At 38.0% G+C, this 20,656-nt stretch overlaps 1 protein-coding gene across 4 annotated transcripts; it reads right to left on the reverse strand.

The window, feature by feature from the left end:
* Positions 1-530: 530 nt before the first annotated feature.
* LOC131079462 (small ribosomal subunit protein eS8) lies at positions 531-14,948 on the reverse strand. Of its 4 annotated transcripts, XR_009113979.2 has the most exons (7): positions 14,720-14,891; positions 12,738-12,791; positions 12,526-12,598; positions 1,657-1,990; positions 1,343-1,512; positions 1,059-1,228; positions 531-906 (listed from the first exon to the last, which is right to left on the reverse strand). XR_009113979.2 is itself a non-coding variant. In XM_058017424.1 (6 exons), the coding sequence occupies exons 2-6, from the start codon at positions 12,739-12,741 to the stop codon at positions 1,144-1,146; spliced, it is 666 nt and encodes a 221-aa protein (XP_057873407.1). In that variant the 5' UTR covers positions 12,742-12,791; positions 14,720-14,948; the 3' UTR covers positions 910-1,143. The 4 variants fall into 4 exon arrangements, 3 of the variants coding, with proteins under 3 accessions (XP_057873407.1, XP_057873409.1, XP_057873408.1); XM_058017424.1 differs by lacking the exon at positions 531-906 and having other exon boundaries at positions 910-1,228; positions 14,720-14,948; XM_058017426.2 differs by lacking the exon at positions 531-906 and having other exon boundaries at positions 910-1,228; positions 12,738-12,804; positions 14,720-14,890.
* Between the last annotated feature and the right edge of the window lie 5,708 nt (positions 14,949-20,656).

The following is a 20,656-nucleotide window of genomic DNA, read 5'->3' on the forward strand; positions in this document are numbered from 1 at the left end:
TGCCTTACGTCTGAATAATAGCAGCCTACAGGCTGTTTGTATACAGAGTCAACACCCTTGTTTTGCTGCTTTAATTATCAAAATCAATTGCCTTACGTTAAAATTATTGTTTAGATAGATTGAAGTAAATGATTCCTTGCACTAATGGCTTATGATTGACTATTTGCTCCTCTTCTAAAGAAGTGTTGCTTTCGGTTCAAAGAATTGTTTAGTTTAGACTAATATATGTTGTTATGGAAACATTTAAATGGAATTTGGGCCCAGCTTGAATTTGCTTATTTCTATGCCTCAAAAATATAAATTTTACAATATTAAGAAAGAAGATGGGGGAAAGGAGTCAATAGCCACCATAGCTAACTTCCGACATCTTAAGCTCCTAAACCGTTCATCCGATTTCAACGATTTTTTTTTTTTTTTCTCTGTGTATGCGACTTAACTGCTTAAAGGTATTGTTTTGGCTTGTGGGTAGTAACGATGCACGTTGTGGAATTCATTATGTGCACAAAGGTCAAAAAGTACACATTTCAAAGTGTGGTCCAATACATGTTCACCTTTGCGCCAATAGTAGATAACTCAAAATAGCCAATAGTAGTGGACAAATGCCCTAGTAGTAGTAGTGCACAAATGTCCCAGTAATGAGCTAATTTTGGTCAAAAAGCTAAAAAATACAACACTATTATTACATGTGATATTTATTAATGAACCTTCCATTACCATTTTTTTTTGCTTCTACTATGTCTACAAATGAAGTGAGGGTGACAAAAACTTATCATGTGGGCCCAGATTTGACTTGCTTATTACTATGCCTAGAGAAATGAAGTTTCCAGGAGTCAGAAAAATGATACGGGCACAACATTCTAGCCACGAAAATTCGCATCTCCAGAGACAGATTTGAAGTACGGACATCTGTGCAAATAAATAATAAGGCCAAATCTGTTAAACCCTACTGAGAGAGCACATAAAATAGCATGGTCTTTGACAGTGACATTTTATTTCTAATCCAAGAAATAAAAGGAATTAATAGTAAAAACAAAAGCAAATTCCTCCGTGGCCATTACCAGAGTTTTTTACCCTAAGTATGACTCAAAATTGTTCACCAGAAAAAATAATGTTAACAAGTGCCTCAAGAATCTAAAACGATTCTTAAGCAGCACCAGCAGCACCCTTTCCTTTCTTCTTCTGCAACTTTTTCATGTAAAATTCAAGCTCTTTGCCTTCAAGAATGTATCTGGAGAAAATCAAATAGCTCAATCATATTATTAGAAGAAAAACAAACATCTAGCTGAAGTTCAGAATCAGCACAAGTCTTAAGTTTTAACAGAATCGAAAAATGTGTCCATACCCATCAGCACGCCCACACTGTCCAGGGCGAGAGGAAATACATGCCATGAGCTTGCCACCAGCAAACTGCTCTTCCATGTGTTGGTCAAGTTTGTGACCCTCACAACGTTTCTCTACCTTTCTTATTACATGTTTGCTTCTACTCTTCTCTTCTGAGGCAGCTTCTCCCTCCTATGTATGCACAAGAAAGGTACAAACAAATTAACGGCAGCTCAAAAAGAATAAATGTAATTCTTGAAGTAAGCTGACAGTCGAGGAGTATTTCTTTTTTCTATCAAACAAATTTAGTCAAATAACAGATTGTTGCCTACATACCTCAGTTTCCTTCTTTGAAACAGCAGGCGCCTTCTTCTTCCTGCCAATATCCTGGCCATAGTGCTGCTGATACCAAATACGGAAAGGGGCAGCATCAACCTGAACAATAGCACTCTTAACCAAAGTCTGTGTCCTCACAAGCTCATTATTGGATGCATTGTACACCACATCCAATAAACGTGTTTTCCTAGTCACAGCCTCAGAACCCCAGGAATAATTACCAGAATCCAACCTTAGAGCTCTCCATTTCAAATTTGCTCCCCTCACACGTACCCTTCTAACTGTCTTGTTGCTTGAGAGCTTTGTCATTGCAGGCTGTCTTCCCAGCTCGTACCTAGATCGCCCAAACAAACAAAAGGTTTAAAACTAACTAAAAAATACAAATATATTGAGACATCTGACATTTCCACATGTAAACACTTGGGTAAATACAGCTCTGCAAATGCCTGTGTTTGAAATTAACTGAGTGATACATTAGAGTTGTTTCAAGATAAGACAACCCAAATCCAACTATATTCGCCTGTTGAAATCAATGATTAACTTTTTTAGTTCTAGTTCCTCCATTGTAATTTCAACCACTAAATTCACACCCATGCCATTGTGGATACAAACCCTAAACCTTTCAGCAAACGATAAATTGATTAGATTTAAACTTCCAAACATTTGAAGCATACTAACGCCCAGGCCCCAAACCAACACCGAACACTCAAGATGTAAATTTACAGATCTTAAACCCCATTAAAAGTAAAACTTTTGAAAACGCTCTAAATCAAGAAATTGTGACTCTCATCAATGACCCCCAAGTTTCCAGGATGGGGATGGCAAGGGATAGAGGTACACGTCTTTTTTAAAGTCATTTCTTAGGGGACGGCAGGGACGGGCTGTTTTTTGGATATTAAAAAACAGGGAAAATTTTAAAATACAAAGAAATTTCATATATTCACTATACATATGACAACATTGATAATACATTCATCATCAACATCATAAAATCTTTGTGAGGATGGGTAATTGGAGAGCATATTCAGGTGAGGAATTTATTATTGAAGTTTTTCTGAAGCCTTCAAGACTGCATGATCTGTTGTCAAACTCGTTAACAACAAGGAACATAAGTAAAAAAAAATAACTGGTTACGTTCCAGTCTGACGTCAGCCGGGATACTAATAGATGGGATTGTTCTATGATTTGTCTGTTCAGTGTATAATGACAGTCGCATGCCATCTTTGTCTATGGCAGTGCTTGTATGAAACAAGATCAGCTATAACTGTGACTTCAATTGTGAAGATGCGAAGACCTACAACAGGGGACATGTATTTTGAACATTTTGCGATCATGATTAATAATTGTTGTTTGGTGAGGGTTCAGAATTATAGTTTGGCGAGGGTTTGGGAGCAACACTACCAACAAGGTTAGGGGTAGCACCCCTCGTGGGGATATGAGGGTAGCACCCCTTGCAAGGGTCTGGGGGTGTAGCTCCCAGCAGGATCAAGGGACCAGGCCCTAATAAAGACCTTCAAAATCACAGAGACCTACAAGGTGCACGGTATTTCAATATCTTTTTATAATTCTTGGATGGGCATTGTCATAAACCAAATAAGGATTGAAAGGTTGTAAGCTTTTTAAAAAAAGCTAAAACTAACTGATGTGCCTCAGTCTGTGGGAGGACAGCTAACCGCCCCTGTGACAGATGGGGGACGTCTGGATGTCCCCCAATGTACCCAGCAATTATTTTTTACATCCCAGAGACATTTCCAAAATTTAACTGATGTGCCTCGGACTATGGGAGGACAGCTAGCCGCCCCTGTGACAGATGGAGGACGTCTGGATGTCCCCCAATGTACCCAGCAAATTTTTTTTCGACCCAGAGACATTTCCAAAATTTAGGAAAAAAAAAAAAGGACGAGGTGGGGATGTTTCCAGCCCATCTCCGCAGGAGATAAGGTCATTTTGGGCAGGGGCCATGTCACCGGGGATCATAGAGGTAAGTCTTGTAATGAATGAAAGCCCTTTTGACAATATACATCACAGCTTTTATCTTATCAACATATTTTAAAATTCGCTGATACCTAAATGATATCATATACGCACAATTTAAACTTTCAAAGGAAGAAGCAAAAACCTATGTTACCCCGAGTTTTCGGGACAGGGACAGGCAGGGGACGGTGGGATGAGTTTCTGGGATAGTAAATTTTTTTGTCAATTTTAGGGACGGTGGGGGATAGCAAAGGGGACGGCCATATAAAATATAGGGAAAATTTAAAATATATAGAGAAATTTAAATTTTCATACGAAAAAATAGATAAAGCATGTATATATACATTATATGAAAACATGGATAAAGCAGCTATATTGTCATGTCCCCACTCTAGCTCAGTCTAGCAGAGACATGTGAGTCAGCTTATTATGGGGTCTTGTAGGCTGACAGGGTTGGACAGAGACCCGGTATGGTTATTCAGTGTTGGAGACTTGGTGTTCTAGCAGTTATTGATCAGTTGGGAGACATTCCTTGTTTTTAGGAGGCAGTTCCTACTTTTTAGGGGGTTTGATCATGCCCAAGGTTGGGTCTCCATGAGATGCCTCTTTGGGTTCAGTTTCAGAGAGATTGGGCTTGTTTCTTAAATTTTAGGAGCATCCCTAGATTTTAGGGATGAGACTACCAGTGAATCCTTGATTTCCGACTTCAGTCACAGACAGGTGACAGGATGATTTTAGGGTTTGTAATGTCAGTTGGGCATTTTGTGGCTATTTGGATTATATTTTTAATATTTCCTAAGTTAGCGTTTAATAATTAAATAAGGCAAGTTGTTAGCCATTTTGGAGTAATAAGGGGATTTTTGGCCTCATCTGGATGCGCATCCTATTGTGTGATAGCTCGTTGGAAAGATCTTGAAATTCTTTAAATCTTTGAACTTTCTCTTTGGTCTCAGGGCAATTCAGTGAGCGGATTTCTGTCTATGAGGAAAAAGGTCATTTTCTAGTAACATGACCACTTTAAAATAAGAAATTATAACATTTCCACTAGACCACGCCACTTGGAGACAATTAGGGTTCGATTTGCAATTGAGAGGGGTTATAAGGGGATAGGAGCTTCATTCTATCATCATCTTTTGCATATTTGACAACTTGTATGAATTTGCTCTGGAGAGCGATTTCTAGACTGGGACGCAAACCCCAGGATTAGGATTGGCTGGGACGTAGCCCTCAGCAATCTTTGGCACCGGACTTATAAGGCATTGTGCGTGGTGATTAAGGACAGAGGCATCAATTCTCAATAGGGTTTCAGCGTAGCCTACCATCTTTCCAGTGGAGACGTGGTTCATTGCAGCTGGAGGAATGCCATTTGCAGCAAATACACCACGTGGTGTATAGGGTATTGCTTGTATTCACTTCCAGTGTATGTGGGGTTGGAGAACATTCTTCATCTTCCAGTTTGACTTCGAATTTGTATGAGAGCTTGGGAAATACATTGGATTCATTGTTTGGCTTTGTAATTCAGACAAATCTGCCTGGTACGATTTGCAATAATTCTGACTTTTGCTGTATACCTCATTTATTTCAGTATTGCTTCATATTTGCTGTTATCTATTCCTTCCTATGCTATAAAACAATCAAAAACACAAAAACAAACAACCCTTTCTGCACTTCTGTCTAGTTCTGTAAGAAAAACTTAAATAAACAGGAAAACAAAATTAAAAATAAAAAAATTACAGCAGGTTAACAGCAAAGATCTATCAGGGATCTTTCAGTGGTATCAGAGCCATGTATTCTGCCAGCCTGTGGGGTTAATCAAACTTTATTTCTATGCATTCGGGTAGAGCGGATATAAATAGGTATTACACACGCAGAAGAGCTCAGTACGAGCGTGAGTTTGGGATAGAACAGAATCCAGTCATGGCTGAGGAACAGGTGGACGGCAGAAGAAATCAGGATGAGGAAGAGAGAGAGATGATGAGGACTCTTATCACTACTCAGCCCAGGATCGCCCAGGCATTAGATAGGTTACAAGATACCTTGGATCGTTTGGATATGGATGGACACAGAGGTAGGCATGGTAGGTCACCTTCAGTGGCTGGTAGTCACCGCAGCCATCAGTCCCAATCTTCAGTTGGGAGTTCCCATCATTCCAGCAGGAGGCACCGCCATCGTACACCTACTACGAATAGGCCATTGCTTCCTCAGTTCATACCAGGTGAACAACCAGCACAAGTGGAACCACCGGAGGTTGAGTTCCAGGAGTCAATTTTAGCAGCCACAGCTGAGTGGAGAGCTCTACCCCCTGAGGTTAGGGACATTTTCCCTCTTCCCCAGTATTGTGCACAGCGTAGAGATACAACCAGGTTCAGGGGAGATCGTGGTAATAGACCACACCAGCAGCAGCAGAATTATGATTTGAATAGAGCTACTGGGAAGATTACATTGGCCCCATATAATGGCACAGGAGACACTAGCGCACGAGCGTGGATCCACAAGCTGGACATATATCTTTCATTGAGGCCCATGCCTGAGCGTGAGGCTATTCAGATTGCTGTATTGCATTTAGAGGGGATTGCCTATGATTGGTGGCACCATGGATTGGTCACCCAAGATCACACCTTAGTTCACTCCTATACTGAGTTCACTGAGCGTCTCATTGCACGGTTTGACCGTAAGGATACAGAACTTTATTATAGGGAGTTGGCTCACCTTAGACAAACCGGTCATGCAGAAGCCTATATTAATGAGTTCCAACGTATTGCAGTGATGGTACCAGATATGCCCCAGAGACGTAGTGTGATGTTGTTCATTGAGGGCTTGCAGGATAGGCTAAAGGGACTAGTGCGTGCTTTCCAACCAGCAACTCTTAAGGAGGCTATTGAGGTGACATTGAGATTAGATACTGTTCCCACTTCTTATCAGGCAGATAAGAAACCATTTAGAGATTCACGGCCTGCACAAAAGGCCAATACATCCCAGAACAAAGAAGGGACTTCAGCGAAAACCCCTTGGATGAATCAGGAAACGAGGAATGAATTGAGGAGGAAAAAGTTATGTTTTTCCTGCAAGGAACCTTGGGAACCAGGACACCGTTGCATGGGTAAAGGAAAGGTTCATTTGATTGAGGTGACTTCTGAGTTAGGAGATGAGGAGGTTCTTGATACTGATATTGAGGATGATACAAAGGATGTTGAGCAGGTTCAGACACAATTGGAGCTAGACATCCCTGAGCCGTTGGGGTCAGCCAAAGTAGCTATGGCTACTCTCTCCAGTTATCCTAAGTTTCATGCCTTCCGGTTGAAAGGTACACTTAAGGGTAAGCGGGTCACCAGCTTGGTTGACACAGGTGCTACGCATTACTTTATTGATCAGAAATTAGTTGAGAGGCGTGGCTTGCAGTATGAGGAGTTTGGTGGTTTTGGAGTGAAGGTGGCAGATGGTGCAGTTTTGGGTTGCACCAAACGGATTCCACAGCTTAGTATTCAGATGGGGAATTATACTTTGACTGATGATTTTTATGTGCTTCCTATAGAGGATTATGATGTGGTTTTGGGCATGCAGTGGTTACAGGGTATTGGGCGTTACATTATTGATCACCACCGTATGCAGTTGGAGTTTCTGTCGGGAGGGAAGAAAGTGATTTTGAGGGCAGCTTCAGATGGTGGACCTAGGGAAGTGACTTCTCGCAGGATGGAGACTATCCTCAGGCATAATGATGTACTCTGGGCTACGCATTGTTTGGTTAAGTCCAAAACACCCACACCCCAAGATGGCCGTGTGTTTCATGTGGACATTCAGTCAGTGATGGATCATCATGGTAGAGTATTTGGTGATATACCTCCTGGAGTGCCACCAGATAGAGGTTTTGAGCATGGTATAGAGTTGGAGGAGGGAGCAAAGCCAGTGATTACTACCCCATATCGTCATCCTAGAGCGTATAAGGATGAAATTGAGAAGACAATTCATGAACTATTAGATATGGGTTTCATTCGGCCGAGTTCTAGCCCGTTTGCTTCTTCCGTAGTGTTGGTTAAGAAGAAGGATGGGACTCTACGGATGTGTATTGATTACAGAGCCTTGAACAAGAAGACAATAAAAACCAGATATCCTATTCCGCGCATAGATGAGTTGTTGGATGAGTTACATGGGGCTATCTATTTCTCTAAGATTGATCTTCGTTCAGGCTACCATCAGATTCGTGTACGCGCTGAGGATGTACACAAGACTGCTTTCCGCTGTCACTATGGGCATTATGAGTTCCTGGTAATGCCTTTTGGCCTTACCAATGCACCAGCTACTTTCCAGTCCTGTATGAACCATATCTTCAACAAGCAGTTGAGGAAGTCGGTTCTAGTGTTCTTTGATGATATATTGATTTACAGTTGTACTTGGGAGGATCATCTCAGACATCTTGAGGAGGTACTTGGCATAATGGAGGATCAGTCTCTATTTGCTAAGCTTTCCAAATGTGAGTTTGGATTGAGGGAGGTGTTATATTTGGGCCATGTGATCAGTGCTGATGGAGTGAAGGTGCATGAGGAGAAGATTCAGGCAGTTCAAAATTGGCCCGTCCCTCAGAACATTACGGAGTTACGAGGATTCCTTGGATTGTGTGCTTATTATAGGAGATTTGTGAAGGGGTTCTCTCAGTTGGCAGCACCTTTGACAGATCTTACAAAAAAGGGGGCCTTCAGATGGACAGAACAAGCACAGGGGGTCTTTGATAGACTCAAGGAGGTGATGAGCACTTGTCCTGTCTTGGCACTACCTGATTTCTCGCAGCCCTTTGTTCTAGAGTGTGATGCCTCAGGATTTGGTATAGGAGCCGTGTTGATGCAGAACAAACATCCCATTGCCTATGAGAGCAGAAAGTTGCAAAATAATGAGAGGTTGTACTCTACCTACGACAAGGAAATGTTGGCTATCATGCATGCGTTAGCCAAATTCAGACAGTATCTTGTTGGCAGCAAATTTGTCGTAAGAACTGATCACAACAGTCTGAAATACTTCCTAAATCAAACAGAGCTTAATGATAGACAACAAAAATGGATTAGCAAAATTCAGGCTTATGACTTCGATATCGAATTCATAAAGGGGAAGAATAATACTGTGGCTGATGCACTCTCTAGGAAACCTTCATTGGCTGCCCTTTGCTCATTGAGCGAGATTTCAACAGATTGGAAGGCTCAACTCTTAGTTGAGTATTCCAAGGATCAGCATGCTTGTGAGATCATGGATGGTTTGATAGTGGATGACAGATATAGTGTGGTAGATGATATTATCTACTACAAGGGTAGGGTTTATCTTGTTCCGAGTTCTCAGTTGAAGGAACAAATTTTGCATGCTCTCCATGATACTCCTACAGCAGGACATCCAGGATATGGTAAGACTTACAAGGCGGTTCGTGAGAGATTCTCTTGGAAGGGTCTCAAAGATGATGTTTTACGCCATGTCCGTGAGTGTATGACTTGTCAGCAGAACAAGTCGGAGCATACCTACCCAGCAGGGTTGTTGCAACCCCTACCTATACCGGAACAGAAGTGGACAGGGATCTCAATGGATTTCATTACAGGTCTTCCTCGGGTTCAGGGGAAAGATTGTATTTATGTTGTTGTGGATAGGCTAACAAAGTATGCCCACTTCTTTCCCATTGCACTGGATTTCACAGCATCACAGGTGGCTGAGTTATTTTTTAGGGAGGTATTTAGACTCCATGGTCTTCCCAAGACCATTGTGAGTGACAGGGACAGCAGGTTCATGAGTTCCTTTTGGCAGGAACTTTTCAAGCTTATAGGCACTGAGTTGACACCTAGTACTAGTTACCACCCTCAAACTGATGGACAGACCGAGATAGTCAACAAGTGGGTTGAGGGATATTTGCGTAACTATGTGTCAGGGCAACAAAAAGCATGGGTACGTTGGTTGTATTTGGGCGAGTATTGTTATAATACCACTCACCATATGTCCATTGGCATGACGCCTTTCAGAGCTCTCTATGGATATGAGGCATTATCTTTCACTGATTTGGCAGTTAGTGATAGTAGAGTTCCTTTGGCTCAGGATTGGTTACAGGAGAACCAGGATGTCATGAGATCTCTCAGGGAGAATTTACAGCAGGCCCAGAATCAGCAAAAGATGTACGCAGACAGGCACAGGATTGAGAGAGCATTTGAGGTGGATGATATGGTCTTTCTGCGCTTACAACCATATCGGCAGAGCACCCTAAAAAGGGGGGGAGCTGAGAAGCTCAAACCACATTTTTATGGTCCATACAGGGTACTCAGGCGAGTGGGAGAGGTTGCATATGAGGTTGAGTTACCACCTGGCAGCAGGATTCATAATGTATTTCATGTATCTTGCCTGAAAAAGGCACTTGGACAGCATATTACAGTTTCACCCGAGTTACCTCCTATGGATGAGGAGGGTAAATTGATTTTGGTTCCTGATGAGATTCTTGAGGTGAGGGAACGACGGCTGAGAAGCCGGGTGATTCGAGAGTATTTGGTTCGATGGAGAGATCTTCCCATAGAGGATGCCACCTGGGAAGGTGAGAGCATTTTACAGCATCCAGCATTACAGTTGCTTGTGGGCAAGCATCTCCGAGAGGGGAGGACTGTCATGTCCCCACTCTAGCTCAGTCTAGCAGAGACATGTGAGTCAGCTTATTATGGGGTCTTGTAGGCTGACAGGGTTGGACAGAGACCCGGTATGGTTATTCAGTGTTGGAGACTTGGTGTTCTAGCAGTTATTGATCAGTTGGGAGACATTCCTTGTTTTTAGGAGGCAGTTCCTACTTTTTAGGGGGTTTGATCATGCCCAAGGTTGGGTCTCCATGAGATGCCTCTTTGGGTTCAGTTTCAGAGAGATTGGGCTTGTTTCCTAAATTTTAGGAGCATCCCTAGATTTTAGGGATGAGACTACCAGTGAATCCTTGATTTCCGACTTCAGTCACAGACAGGTGACAGGATGATTTTAGGGTTTGTAATGTCAGTTGGGCATTTTGTGGCTATTTGGGTTATATTTTTAATATTTCCTAAGTTAGCGTTTAATAATTAAATAAGGCAAGTTGTTAGCCATTTTGGAGTAATAAGGGGATTTTTGGCCTCATCTGGATGCGCATCCTATTGTGTGATAGCTCGTTGGAAAGATCTTGAAATTCTTTAAATCTTTCTCTTTGGTCTCAGGGCAATTCAGTGAGCGGATTTCTGTCTATGAGGAAAAAGGTCATTTTCTAGTAACATGACCACTTTAAAATAAGAAATTATAACATTTCCACTAGACCATGCCACTTGGAGACAATTAGGGTTCGATTTGCAATTGAGAGGGGTTATAAGGGGATAGGAGCTTCATTCTATCATCATCTTTTGCATATTTGACAACTTGTATGAATTTGCTCTGGAGAGCGATTTCTAGACTGGGACGCAAACCCCAGGATTAGGATTGGCTGGGACGTAGCCCTCAGCAATCTTTGGCACCGGACTTATAAGGCATTGTACGTGGTGATTAAGGACAGAGGCATCAATTCTCAGTAGGGTTTCAGCGTAGCCTACCATCTTTCCAGTGGAGACGTGGTTCATTGTAGCTGGAGGAATGCCATTTGCAGCAAATACACCACGTGGTGTATAGGGTATTGCTTGTATTCACTTCCAGTGTATGTGGGGTTGGAGAACATTCTTCATCTTCCAGTTTGACTTCGAATTTGTATGAGAGCTTGGGAAATACATTGGATTCATTGTTTGGCTTTGTAATTCAGACAAATCTGCCTGGTACGATTTGCAATAATTCTGACTTTTGTTGTATACCTCATTTATTTCAGTATTGCTTCATATTTGCTGTTATCTATTCCTTCCTATGCTATAAAACAATCAAAAACACAAAAACAAACAACCCTTTCTGCACTTCTGTCTAGTTCTGTAAGAAAAACTTAAATAAACAGGAAAACAAAATTAAAAATAAAAAAATTACAGCAGGTTAACAGCAAAGATCTATCAGGGATCTTTCATATATGTACATTATAGAACCTTAAAATACCACATTTGTATTCAGAATTCATTATCAATATTCAATATACATTCATAATTCAGAATTCATTGTCAAAACTCAATATGCATTCATAATTGAAAATACATTGTCAATATGCCAGCACTTGTTTGATTTGCTGAAAAATTGAGTGCTCTACTTAAACAACTATCCGGAAATAATTATTTTTATCGCTAGTAGCACATATCCTTCCCTTTTAAATATATGAATATCATATGGGAAGAGATGAAATATATATGTAGTTCTCTTTTAAAGTTTTAAATATATCATATAGTCAAACATGAAATATGACAACGATATTATGAATTATCACATAGTCAAGACTTATATTAATAATTTAATGTCGTTGCCTTTTAAATTTTTAATAATGTTGTTATTGGAACCTAATCAGACTTGGAGGTTAAATTTTCCCCACTTTAATCTGCACAATTTCCCCCAGATTATTCAACTGGGTTTGGGGGCAGCGCCCCTGACAGCCGGGTTGAGAGGCAGTGCCCCCGCATGTGTTTTCCGGGCAGCGCCCCCGCATGGGTTTTCACGCCCCCGAAAAGCTCAAATGACTTTAATTATTTTATTTGCATTTAATTGATATTTTTTGCATTTAAAAATATGACATTTTTTTAATGTTTTTAAATATCCCCTGGTCATCCCCCAAGTCCTCGGGACCGGGACCGGGGTTTTAGGCTGGGGACGCGTCCCCAGGTTACGTAGGCAAAAACCCAGTCAAATGTTATTAAAACCACCTAAAATCAATGCATTGTGAAATAGTTCTAGAATCTCCAATACAATAAGAAAATGGCAAACGAAGAACATATATCATTCACATAAAATTTAAAAGGTAAATAAAGACCTTACTTCCGTTTTTTCCTCCATTGCTTCTTCTTTCCTCCCGTTGCACGTCTTTTGTGCATTGAATCTCGTGAGATACCTGCATCAATGCAGTATAATGTCTCAGATATACGTCCAATAACAAATAAAGCTAATTCGAAGAAAAAAAATTTACCAATGAAAGAATCAACTTGGAGAAAAAAATGAAAATATAAAAAGCAACAATTAAGGAGTGTTACCCATGATTGTCGGGTGGAGTGTTGAGCCTGCAAATCACTCGCTTCTCCACTAAACTGAATCCCCTCCCTCAAAATCTCAATCAGTCAGAAGAAAGAAAAAAAAATTATTGCTAACTAGATAAAACCCTAAGTGAAACCCTGGGTTTTTTCCAGATTACTAATAATTTCAAGTTCAACTATAAAATAAAATTTGTTATGTAAAAACATTTATATATACAATGAGAATAATGAGTGACTTGAAATACCAACTGCCTAACAAGTTTAATTCGGATTTATGGTAAAGAAATGAAATAAAACAAGAGACCCATTGTGCCTGATTTTTGTTGTTGCTTTGGTGATTGAAATTGTAGTTGGAGGTGAGGAAAGGGTTAATGGGTTGTATAAATAGCAGATGGCTATATTAAAGACTAGCACCTGCACCATCAAGAGCTGCAAATGATTCACCAAAACAAAATTTGGATGGTGTCTGCTTAATTGTACTATGTCAAAATTTGGATGGTGTCTGCTTAATTGTACTATGTTTTTCAATAAAGAAAATCATTTTAACCACTGGATTTTAAAACCCACATGATTTTATAAACCTTTCATTTAATTCAAAAGAATGCAATAAAATCATTCCTTTTTTAAAAATTTCTCATAACATTTAAAGGTCAGATACATGAAAACAAAAGGTGTTCACTGCGGTGGCTAAAATTTCTAAATGCCATAGAGCTTTGGACTAAAATATATGCAGGCCTAAGTGTGATTGAGAAGTATTCTAAAATCTACAACAAATCTCAAATTTTTTATTTCTAATATTAAGATTTCTACACAATATTTAGACATTAATGGTATGATGAAAAAAAAATATGTTTCAAATTTTCAAGATGTACCAAGCACCAAGAGAAGGTAATGGAGAAGGTAGATACTTGGATGGCTTGTAATAGCACAATATTACTCAACTCCATGGATAAAAGTGCAGTATTCTTTAAAAAATGTCTACAAGCCATTTAATATAATTTGAATCATATATATTACACAAGCAGAAAAAATATATATATTTTAAATATTTAAGGGCATTAGCATATAGATGATAGGATTAACCCATCCAACTTGGTATCTAAGCCAAAGATCGTCCATTAGGAAATTTATTGAGTTAAATTTTTCGAACAAAAGCATTGAACTTGGATTTCATGTCGGGAAGTTTATTATACCTACAAATAGAGAACTGAAATCAGAATATTGTAATAGAGATAACAAAAGTATTTGAGAATCGATGCCTAATATAGTCTGATCCATAACATCAGTTATCAAAAAGAATTATCAGAAGAAATCCAATTTTATAAACTACAAACTGTGCAAGCTTCAGAGCTTAAAAAATAATTTATCAGCTATATGAAAAGACTTGGGCAAGCATTTCCCTGTTGAAACATTTTTACAATTATCTCCCTGCTAAAACTGAAGAGTAATATTTAGAATCGAGGGAAGAGTTGTGGATACATAGATGAAAGAAATCTCTCAGGCAGAAAAAACCTTCTCCAATGAAATCAACAAAGCTGAATAGGGAATGAACTGAAAACTAGCACATAAGAAGTGAAGAAGGGTGATTACTTAGACCCCAACAATGGCAATGAGCACAGCAGGAACATGTCCACCAATCTAATGAGAATAGAACGAATAGAAAGTAACACTAATAATAAAAACCTGTCCGCGTGACCGGATCCGATTCAGAAATCCTATACCTCCCAATCAATTCATAAGGAGAGGAGCCAAAAACAGAGTAATACTTACATGCCTGCTTTGTTTTGAATTCAAGGAAACGGTAAAAAGTAACCCAGTGCCTACGAACTAAAATAATACACATTTAAAGCCACCTCACTAAAACAGATGCCTTAAAATTTACTTCTCTTGATATTTCTGAGAAGATCACGACTTTATTGCCCGCAAAAATAACCAAAAATAAAAACAACATATCGAGTTGAAAAACGGGAGAGCAAACTTACCAATTCAATCTCTGGAAGATGAAACGCTTATCAGTGCCCGTGTATTGGTTTTAAAAACAGTCAATATTGTATTCCATCTTCTTGTGCTCCCCATGCACAAGTTTAAGCAGAGAAGAAATTGCGGATTAGGGTTTGCGGTGGCAAAGAGTAAAAAAAGTCAAATATCCTCGTATTTATGCACAAATTATGGAGAATTTAAAATGAATAAGCTTGAATTTCATGTCTTAATGTGATATTCCACTTCATACAATAATCACAATATTATAGTGTGAAGGTATGTGAGAGAAAGTCAAAGTGGTGTTGTGGATAGCATCTCGGATGAAGGTATATGAGAGAAAGTCAAAGTGGTGTTGTGGATAGCATCTCGCATGAAGGTATATGAGAGAAAGTCAAAGTGGTGTTGTGGATAGCATTTCGGATGGAAAAGGGAATATTGTGTTGAACATTTTAATTTCATATGTGACCATCAATTAAAAAAAATTATTTAGAAGCATATATAAAATGGAAGGTTAAAATGCGTGTTAGCAAGAAAAGTAGGGATTTGGATTTGTTGTGCCAATTTTGTGCATCTCTTATGAGACCTATTATATGTGATAATCAGAGACTAACAACTTCTCTTAGTTGTTTGAATTGGTTTCTTACCTACTCCCTTTGATCTTATATCTATTGAAATTGTGCATGGAGTGTTTCCATATGTGCTTTAACCTTAGTATCCATATCCTTCATAGTGTCATATGAGGTGGCTACCTAAAGAAAGTGTTGTTCAATCTAGTGCATTTGTGCCTTGATGGTTCTTATGTTGTTAGGTCATTGGAGGCAAAATTGATAAAGTGTATTAAGATTTCTTTTTGTATTCTTCAAGGTGTTGATATGGGTTTCTAAAATTAAATGAGTGGTTGCACATTTCTTTCTTCATCCATCTTGGCCTTTTGAATCTCTACAATGATGGTGTTGGTTCCCAAATCAACAAATCACTAAAACCTAAAAGTATGTCAGGCCTTATGCTCATGCTAGATTTGGCCAACGAATAGGATTTTGCCAAGGAGGTTAATATACCCTACACTTTAGGCTTTGCAAAACCTTGGCGGGTAAACCATATTTATCACCAATTGAATGTTTACAATATTGAACAAAGATGTTATAGTGGATAAAACTCCATACACAATTTCTAGGGTTTGTTTATCTAAATCCTCAACTTAACATCCCTTGTTTTTTTATTTTGCACTAGCGTGAAGTCAAAAAAAAAAAATGAAAATAAACCCTAAACAAAAATAAAATAACTTCAAAAAGTAAATTGATTTTATTATTGTTTTGGGGCATTTGACAGATTAGTGTTGTAATCCTAGGGCAAGAGATCGAACTTGGTAATTAATACATGTTCATTCAATGGCTCAAATTCAAATTGTTTGGCACTTTGAAAGTGTGTGCCTTACATAAACGTGCAATTGAGTTAACCATGAAACTCTTCTTATTGATTTTGATTGTCTTCTCAAAATCACAACAATCTATTTGACATAATTTAATTCCTCGTTAAGAAAACCCATCAAACACATTACACAAAAGCATAAAATTACAACAACAAATCAAATATTTTTGATATATTTATTCATATGAAAGTAAGAAATACAATCTGGAGACAATTTCAATTATATCTTTCTATTATATTCTTCAAACAATTGGAACCATATTCAAAACATGAGTTCACTGCTAGTTGTACATTGAAATATCAAAATTTGAACAAAAATTGCCCTACCCCAAAACCCGTTTCTTCTAAATCCCTGCATATGGTCTTGATTTCCCTTTTATAGAAAAAACAAGGGAGCAACAAGCTTTGGACCGTTTACAATTTTCAGTTATAAAAACAAGAAACTATCTAACTATCCACTTAATTACAAATAGATACAAAAATGACTCTTCATTTTCTATAACTTTTATTACTGATTTGAAAAATTTCAAATTGACAACTTTACCAACTGTTGAAATTTAAATTCATTAAAAACTAAAATTCAAATTTGATGAGGATGCACGGTCAAATACACTCTTACACATTGAATCCCAAACAAACACTTGTGACCTCTAGGTCTAGACAGGTTCTATTTCTACTGAGTGAAATCTTAACTGCACATCCCTTCTTCTCTTGCTTCCAAATTCACAACTGGCTCTGGACAAAACTTGGAAAGAAACAATTTTGAAGAAATTTCAATCCTCAAAGGGATTAAGATACTTTTGTTCCCACTAGTAAATGGCGTAATCACTAGGTCATTTGTACTCTTGAAATTATGGCGCATTTACCAAATGTTCATTCCATCTCTTGTCTAGAATCCCTCTAGCCTCCATGACAAACTTTGTATATCCAATTTTCAATGCCACCACCTTGTCTAAGATATTATTGGAGCTTTGAATATCCACCTCCTTTTCCCTTTGTAGATGAGCAATTATCTTGGGGATCATTTGATTGAATTCTTATATCCATTCTTCTAAGCTTTTGACCTTTGTATCATCTTTCAATATTTCATAGATAGGCCAATGCTTAAAGGTATGGAAGAATTCAATTTTTGACTTTATTTTTCATTCTCCCCCAGGCACATACTGGAACTCATCTATAACTGTTCTCACCATTTTCTCTATGGGCTTCAAGGCTGGTGGAGCATCTGGGGTTCACTGAAGAACATTACACAATGTTAACAAAGTATTGTGGGTGGGTTGCCACTTCTCAAATAGGTTTCGAGACTGGGAGATGTCCTTTCAATTGTTTCAGTGCCTGTAACAGAGTACTACAACATTTATACACATCATCAACTTTTGTTAACAAAATGCTTTACCCTATAAATGAGAATCATCTTCAATGGTAAGACGATCTGATCCCTGACCCTTGCTCTTGTAGCCTTAACAAGTTCCTCTAAGTCTCCAATATTTCCTTCCCAAATTTGCTTCATTACATTTAATTGTCCCATGGTAATCATATATGTGGATAACTTTGCAGTAGTAAAAGGTCGGTACAACAAGATATTAGTACTTGACAGCATTAGGGCTTCTCGTAGTGATAGTTTTTGTTTCAATGTACAATCTATTTACTTCCTCGTTTAACATGAACTAAGTTTTTTCATACTCTGTCGACTTTTGCTCCATTCTCTTCACAATAGATTGGGTGAACATGGTTGAATGTATTGGCATAGTGGTTGCTTCCATGGCTAATGTGTCCTCCAAAGTTTTAACCATTGTTGCTCCCCTAATTTTGTGGACAACCTCTAGAAACCTAAGCTTTTCAGTGTTCTTATGCTTCAATTTTGGGATTATATCAAATTCAACAATCAACATTAAGTCTTCTTGGTTCCTAATTTGATCAAGTAGAAACACTTTTTGTAAGTCCATCCCAAGAATTAATAGCATACCACTTTGTTGTACCATTCTCCTAGCCTCGTTGAGGCTAACATTAATCCTACCAATATTAAGTTCCTTTAATGTTTTAGTGGCTATCTCATCGTGTTGGGATTAAATTAGCTTGTGTGAAACTAGTGAACTTGGTAGCCATGTCTCCATTTAAATCTCCACCCTCGATCACAGAGTAATGGACATTTTGGATGCACCTAACGCTAGGTTGATGAACAATAACACGATGGGGTTTTTTTTTTCTTTCACTATGTTGGCCTTAACCTTTTTTGCAACCCTGCAAGCTACCTTAACTATTATTCCTACCCAAAATGGGACCATGGGACACCAAACACCAAGCTTAGATTACACCACGCCATCCCACAAATTCACCTTGACTTAAGTCTTGAGCCTCGTGAGGTCGCAGGTTAGATACCACCCTTCTTTCTTATTCGCTATTATCCCACATACCACTTGATAACAACTGTTTAGGCTTGTGCAAGACCACAAGGCCTTATTAGCACTTCCTCATGTCACTCACCCGTAATAAAAGCTTTGACCTATCTATCTGTCATGTGGGGTTGTGGGGAACTGCTAGTGTCCACTTATATTGCCTCCCACAGTCTTAGAGCTTGAGTTGTAGCTTCCCTATTTTCCATGCGAAGCTACAAGAACTGTTAACCTTTACTAGATTATTTCTCATGATCCTACAACCACTTAAGATTGTGAACTACTACCACCCATGGGGATGTGGGAACAACTTAAGTAACTTAAAAAGCATGCAATCAAAAATATCAAAGGTAAGTTTCGATAAAATAAACCAATCAAGGGGTAAAACCTAATAAAAGGGACCGATCAAATGTGCATGGTATAACAAGACTTAAGATGGTGACTTAAGTAATGACAACTTAATATTGTCGATCAATGATAAATTAGAAGAAAATCAAGGTAGGAAAGATGGAGGGCCCATATACCATACTTTAGGTAAATTTTGTTTGCCCTAATGGCTTTCGAAAGTCTTGTAGACAATGCACTTGGTAAAAAATGATTAATGAAATTTGGCAATCCTAACAAATGGTCTGATGGAGGAAGTCTATTGCTATGTATCTTAGTTCAACTCATCAACAGTTTTATTTATGAAACCAAAGATTGGGAAGAGTCGCCTTGTACTTGTGGAAACTTATTTTGAATGTTATTTATTGTTTCCTCTAGTTGTTCTATGTTATCCACATAATGTTTGAGTATGGTGAAAAATGTCCCTTAAAGCAAATAATGGAAAACCTACAAGTCCCACCTTACTTTTCAACTAGATCTAACATTTTGCTATAAGGTGACAATTATGTCATAATTCTTCAATTTAATACAAATTGTTTCTTCATTTTTATTGTGAATTAAGACAATTGTTATGGGCAACTTAAATATTTATTTGGAAATCAAATTAAGACGAAAATGTATAAACTTGAAACCAAATTTTGTTGCAAATCTTTATCCTTTCGACTTTCAAATTTGTAGCAAAATTCTCGTCTCTTCAGTATACATAAGTGTCAAAAACCTACATAACAACTTACATTTTGGTCCAAATGACTACCAAATCAAAAGAAAATAAGGTTTACAATGAATACTAAACTTCTAACTATTCAATTTTCAAAATACCTATATTGTAGCAAAACAAACTACATCCTAATATTATACCTCGATGGCTCAAATGAGTTAAAACATAACAATACATATTTTTTATTGACTCTTGCCTTTCATAATGCTCAATCTTTTCCAAGACACGTCACACGCCACTGCATGATTATCAAACCTACTCTTTATCACCACATAACATTATAAATTTCTAATGCCAAACGTCACTCATTTTAGTCTCATTACAAATTTCCCAGCCTTTTCTTCTTTTATGACATAATATTTTGTCCAATACCAATAAAAATAAAGCATCTTTTTTTTATTATCTATAAAAAAATGATTTATTTGTATCCTTAAAATTTTAAAGAAATTTTCTTGATTTTTATTTCCTGTAATAAACAAATTTAATCACTTGTTAAAAATTATAGTCTCTCTATAATTCTAGGATAGAAACTAAAAATCATCTTAAAAACTAACTAGAATGATGACACAAACTAAAAATGATCCAAAAGCTAATCAGAATGATCAACAAGAGATCCAATGCATCAAGTTCCTACCAATAGTTATAGAGGAAAGTAGAGATATGAAGATGGAGATGGAGATAGAGAATGGGAGGGAGATGTGGAGAGAGAGAGGGGATGAAGGGATAGAAAGAGACGTAAGAGATTAAGTTAGGGTCAATACATGACAACAATATTCAAAAATTAAATAGTAGGATAAATAGACCTAGTTTTGGGCATAGTGATGAAGAGATACCTTTGGGAATAGAATATATGCTTTCCGTTTACACAATGACACAAGCTTTATGCAATCTCAAAATTTGTTGTGGTTAATATTTGAGTCTCTTGGATTTGAACTCAAGCATTGTAAAGAAATCACCATGCATTATTTTCATTTTGTTTTTTGAATTTTTACTTTGAAAAATACAATAAACATTAT

This window comes from Cryptomeria japonica, chromosome 8 (genome assembly GCF_030272615.1).
Source record: "Cryptomeria japonica chromosome 8, Sugi_1.0, whole genome shotgun sequence".
In the NCBI taxonomy this organism is placed as follows: Eukaryota; Viridiplantae; Streptophyta; class Pinopsida; order Cupressales; family Cupressaceae; genus Cryptomeria; species Cryptomeria japonica.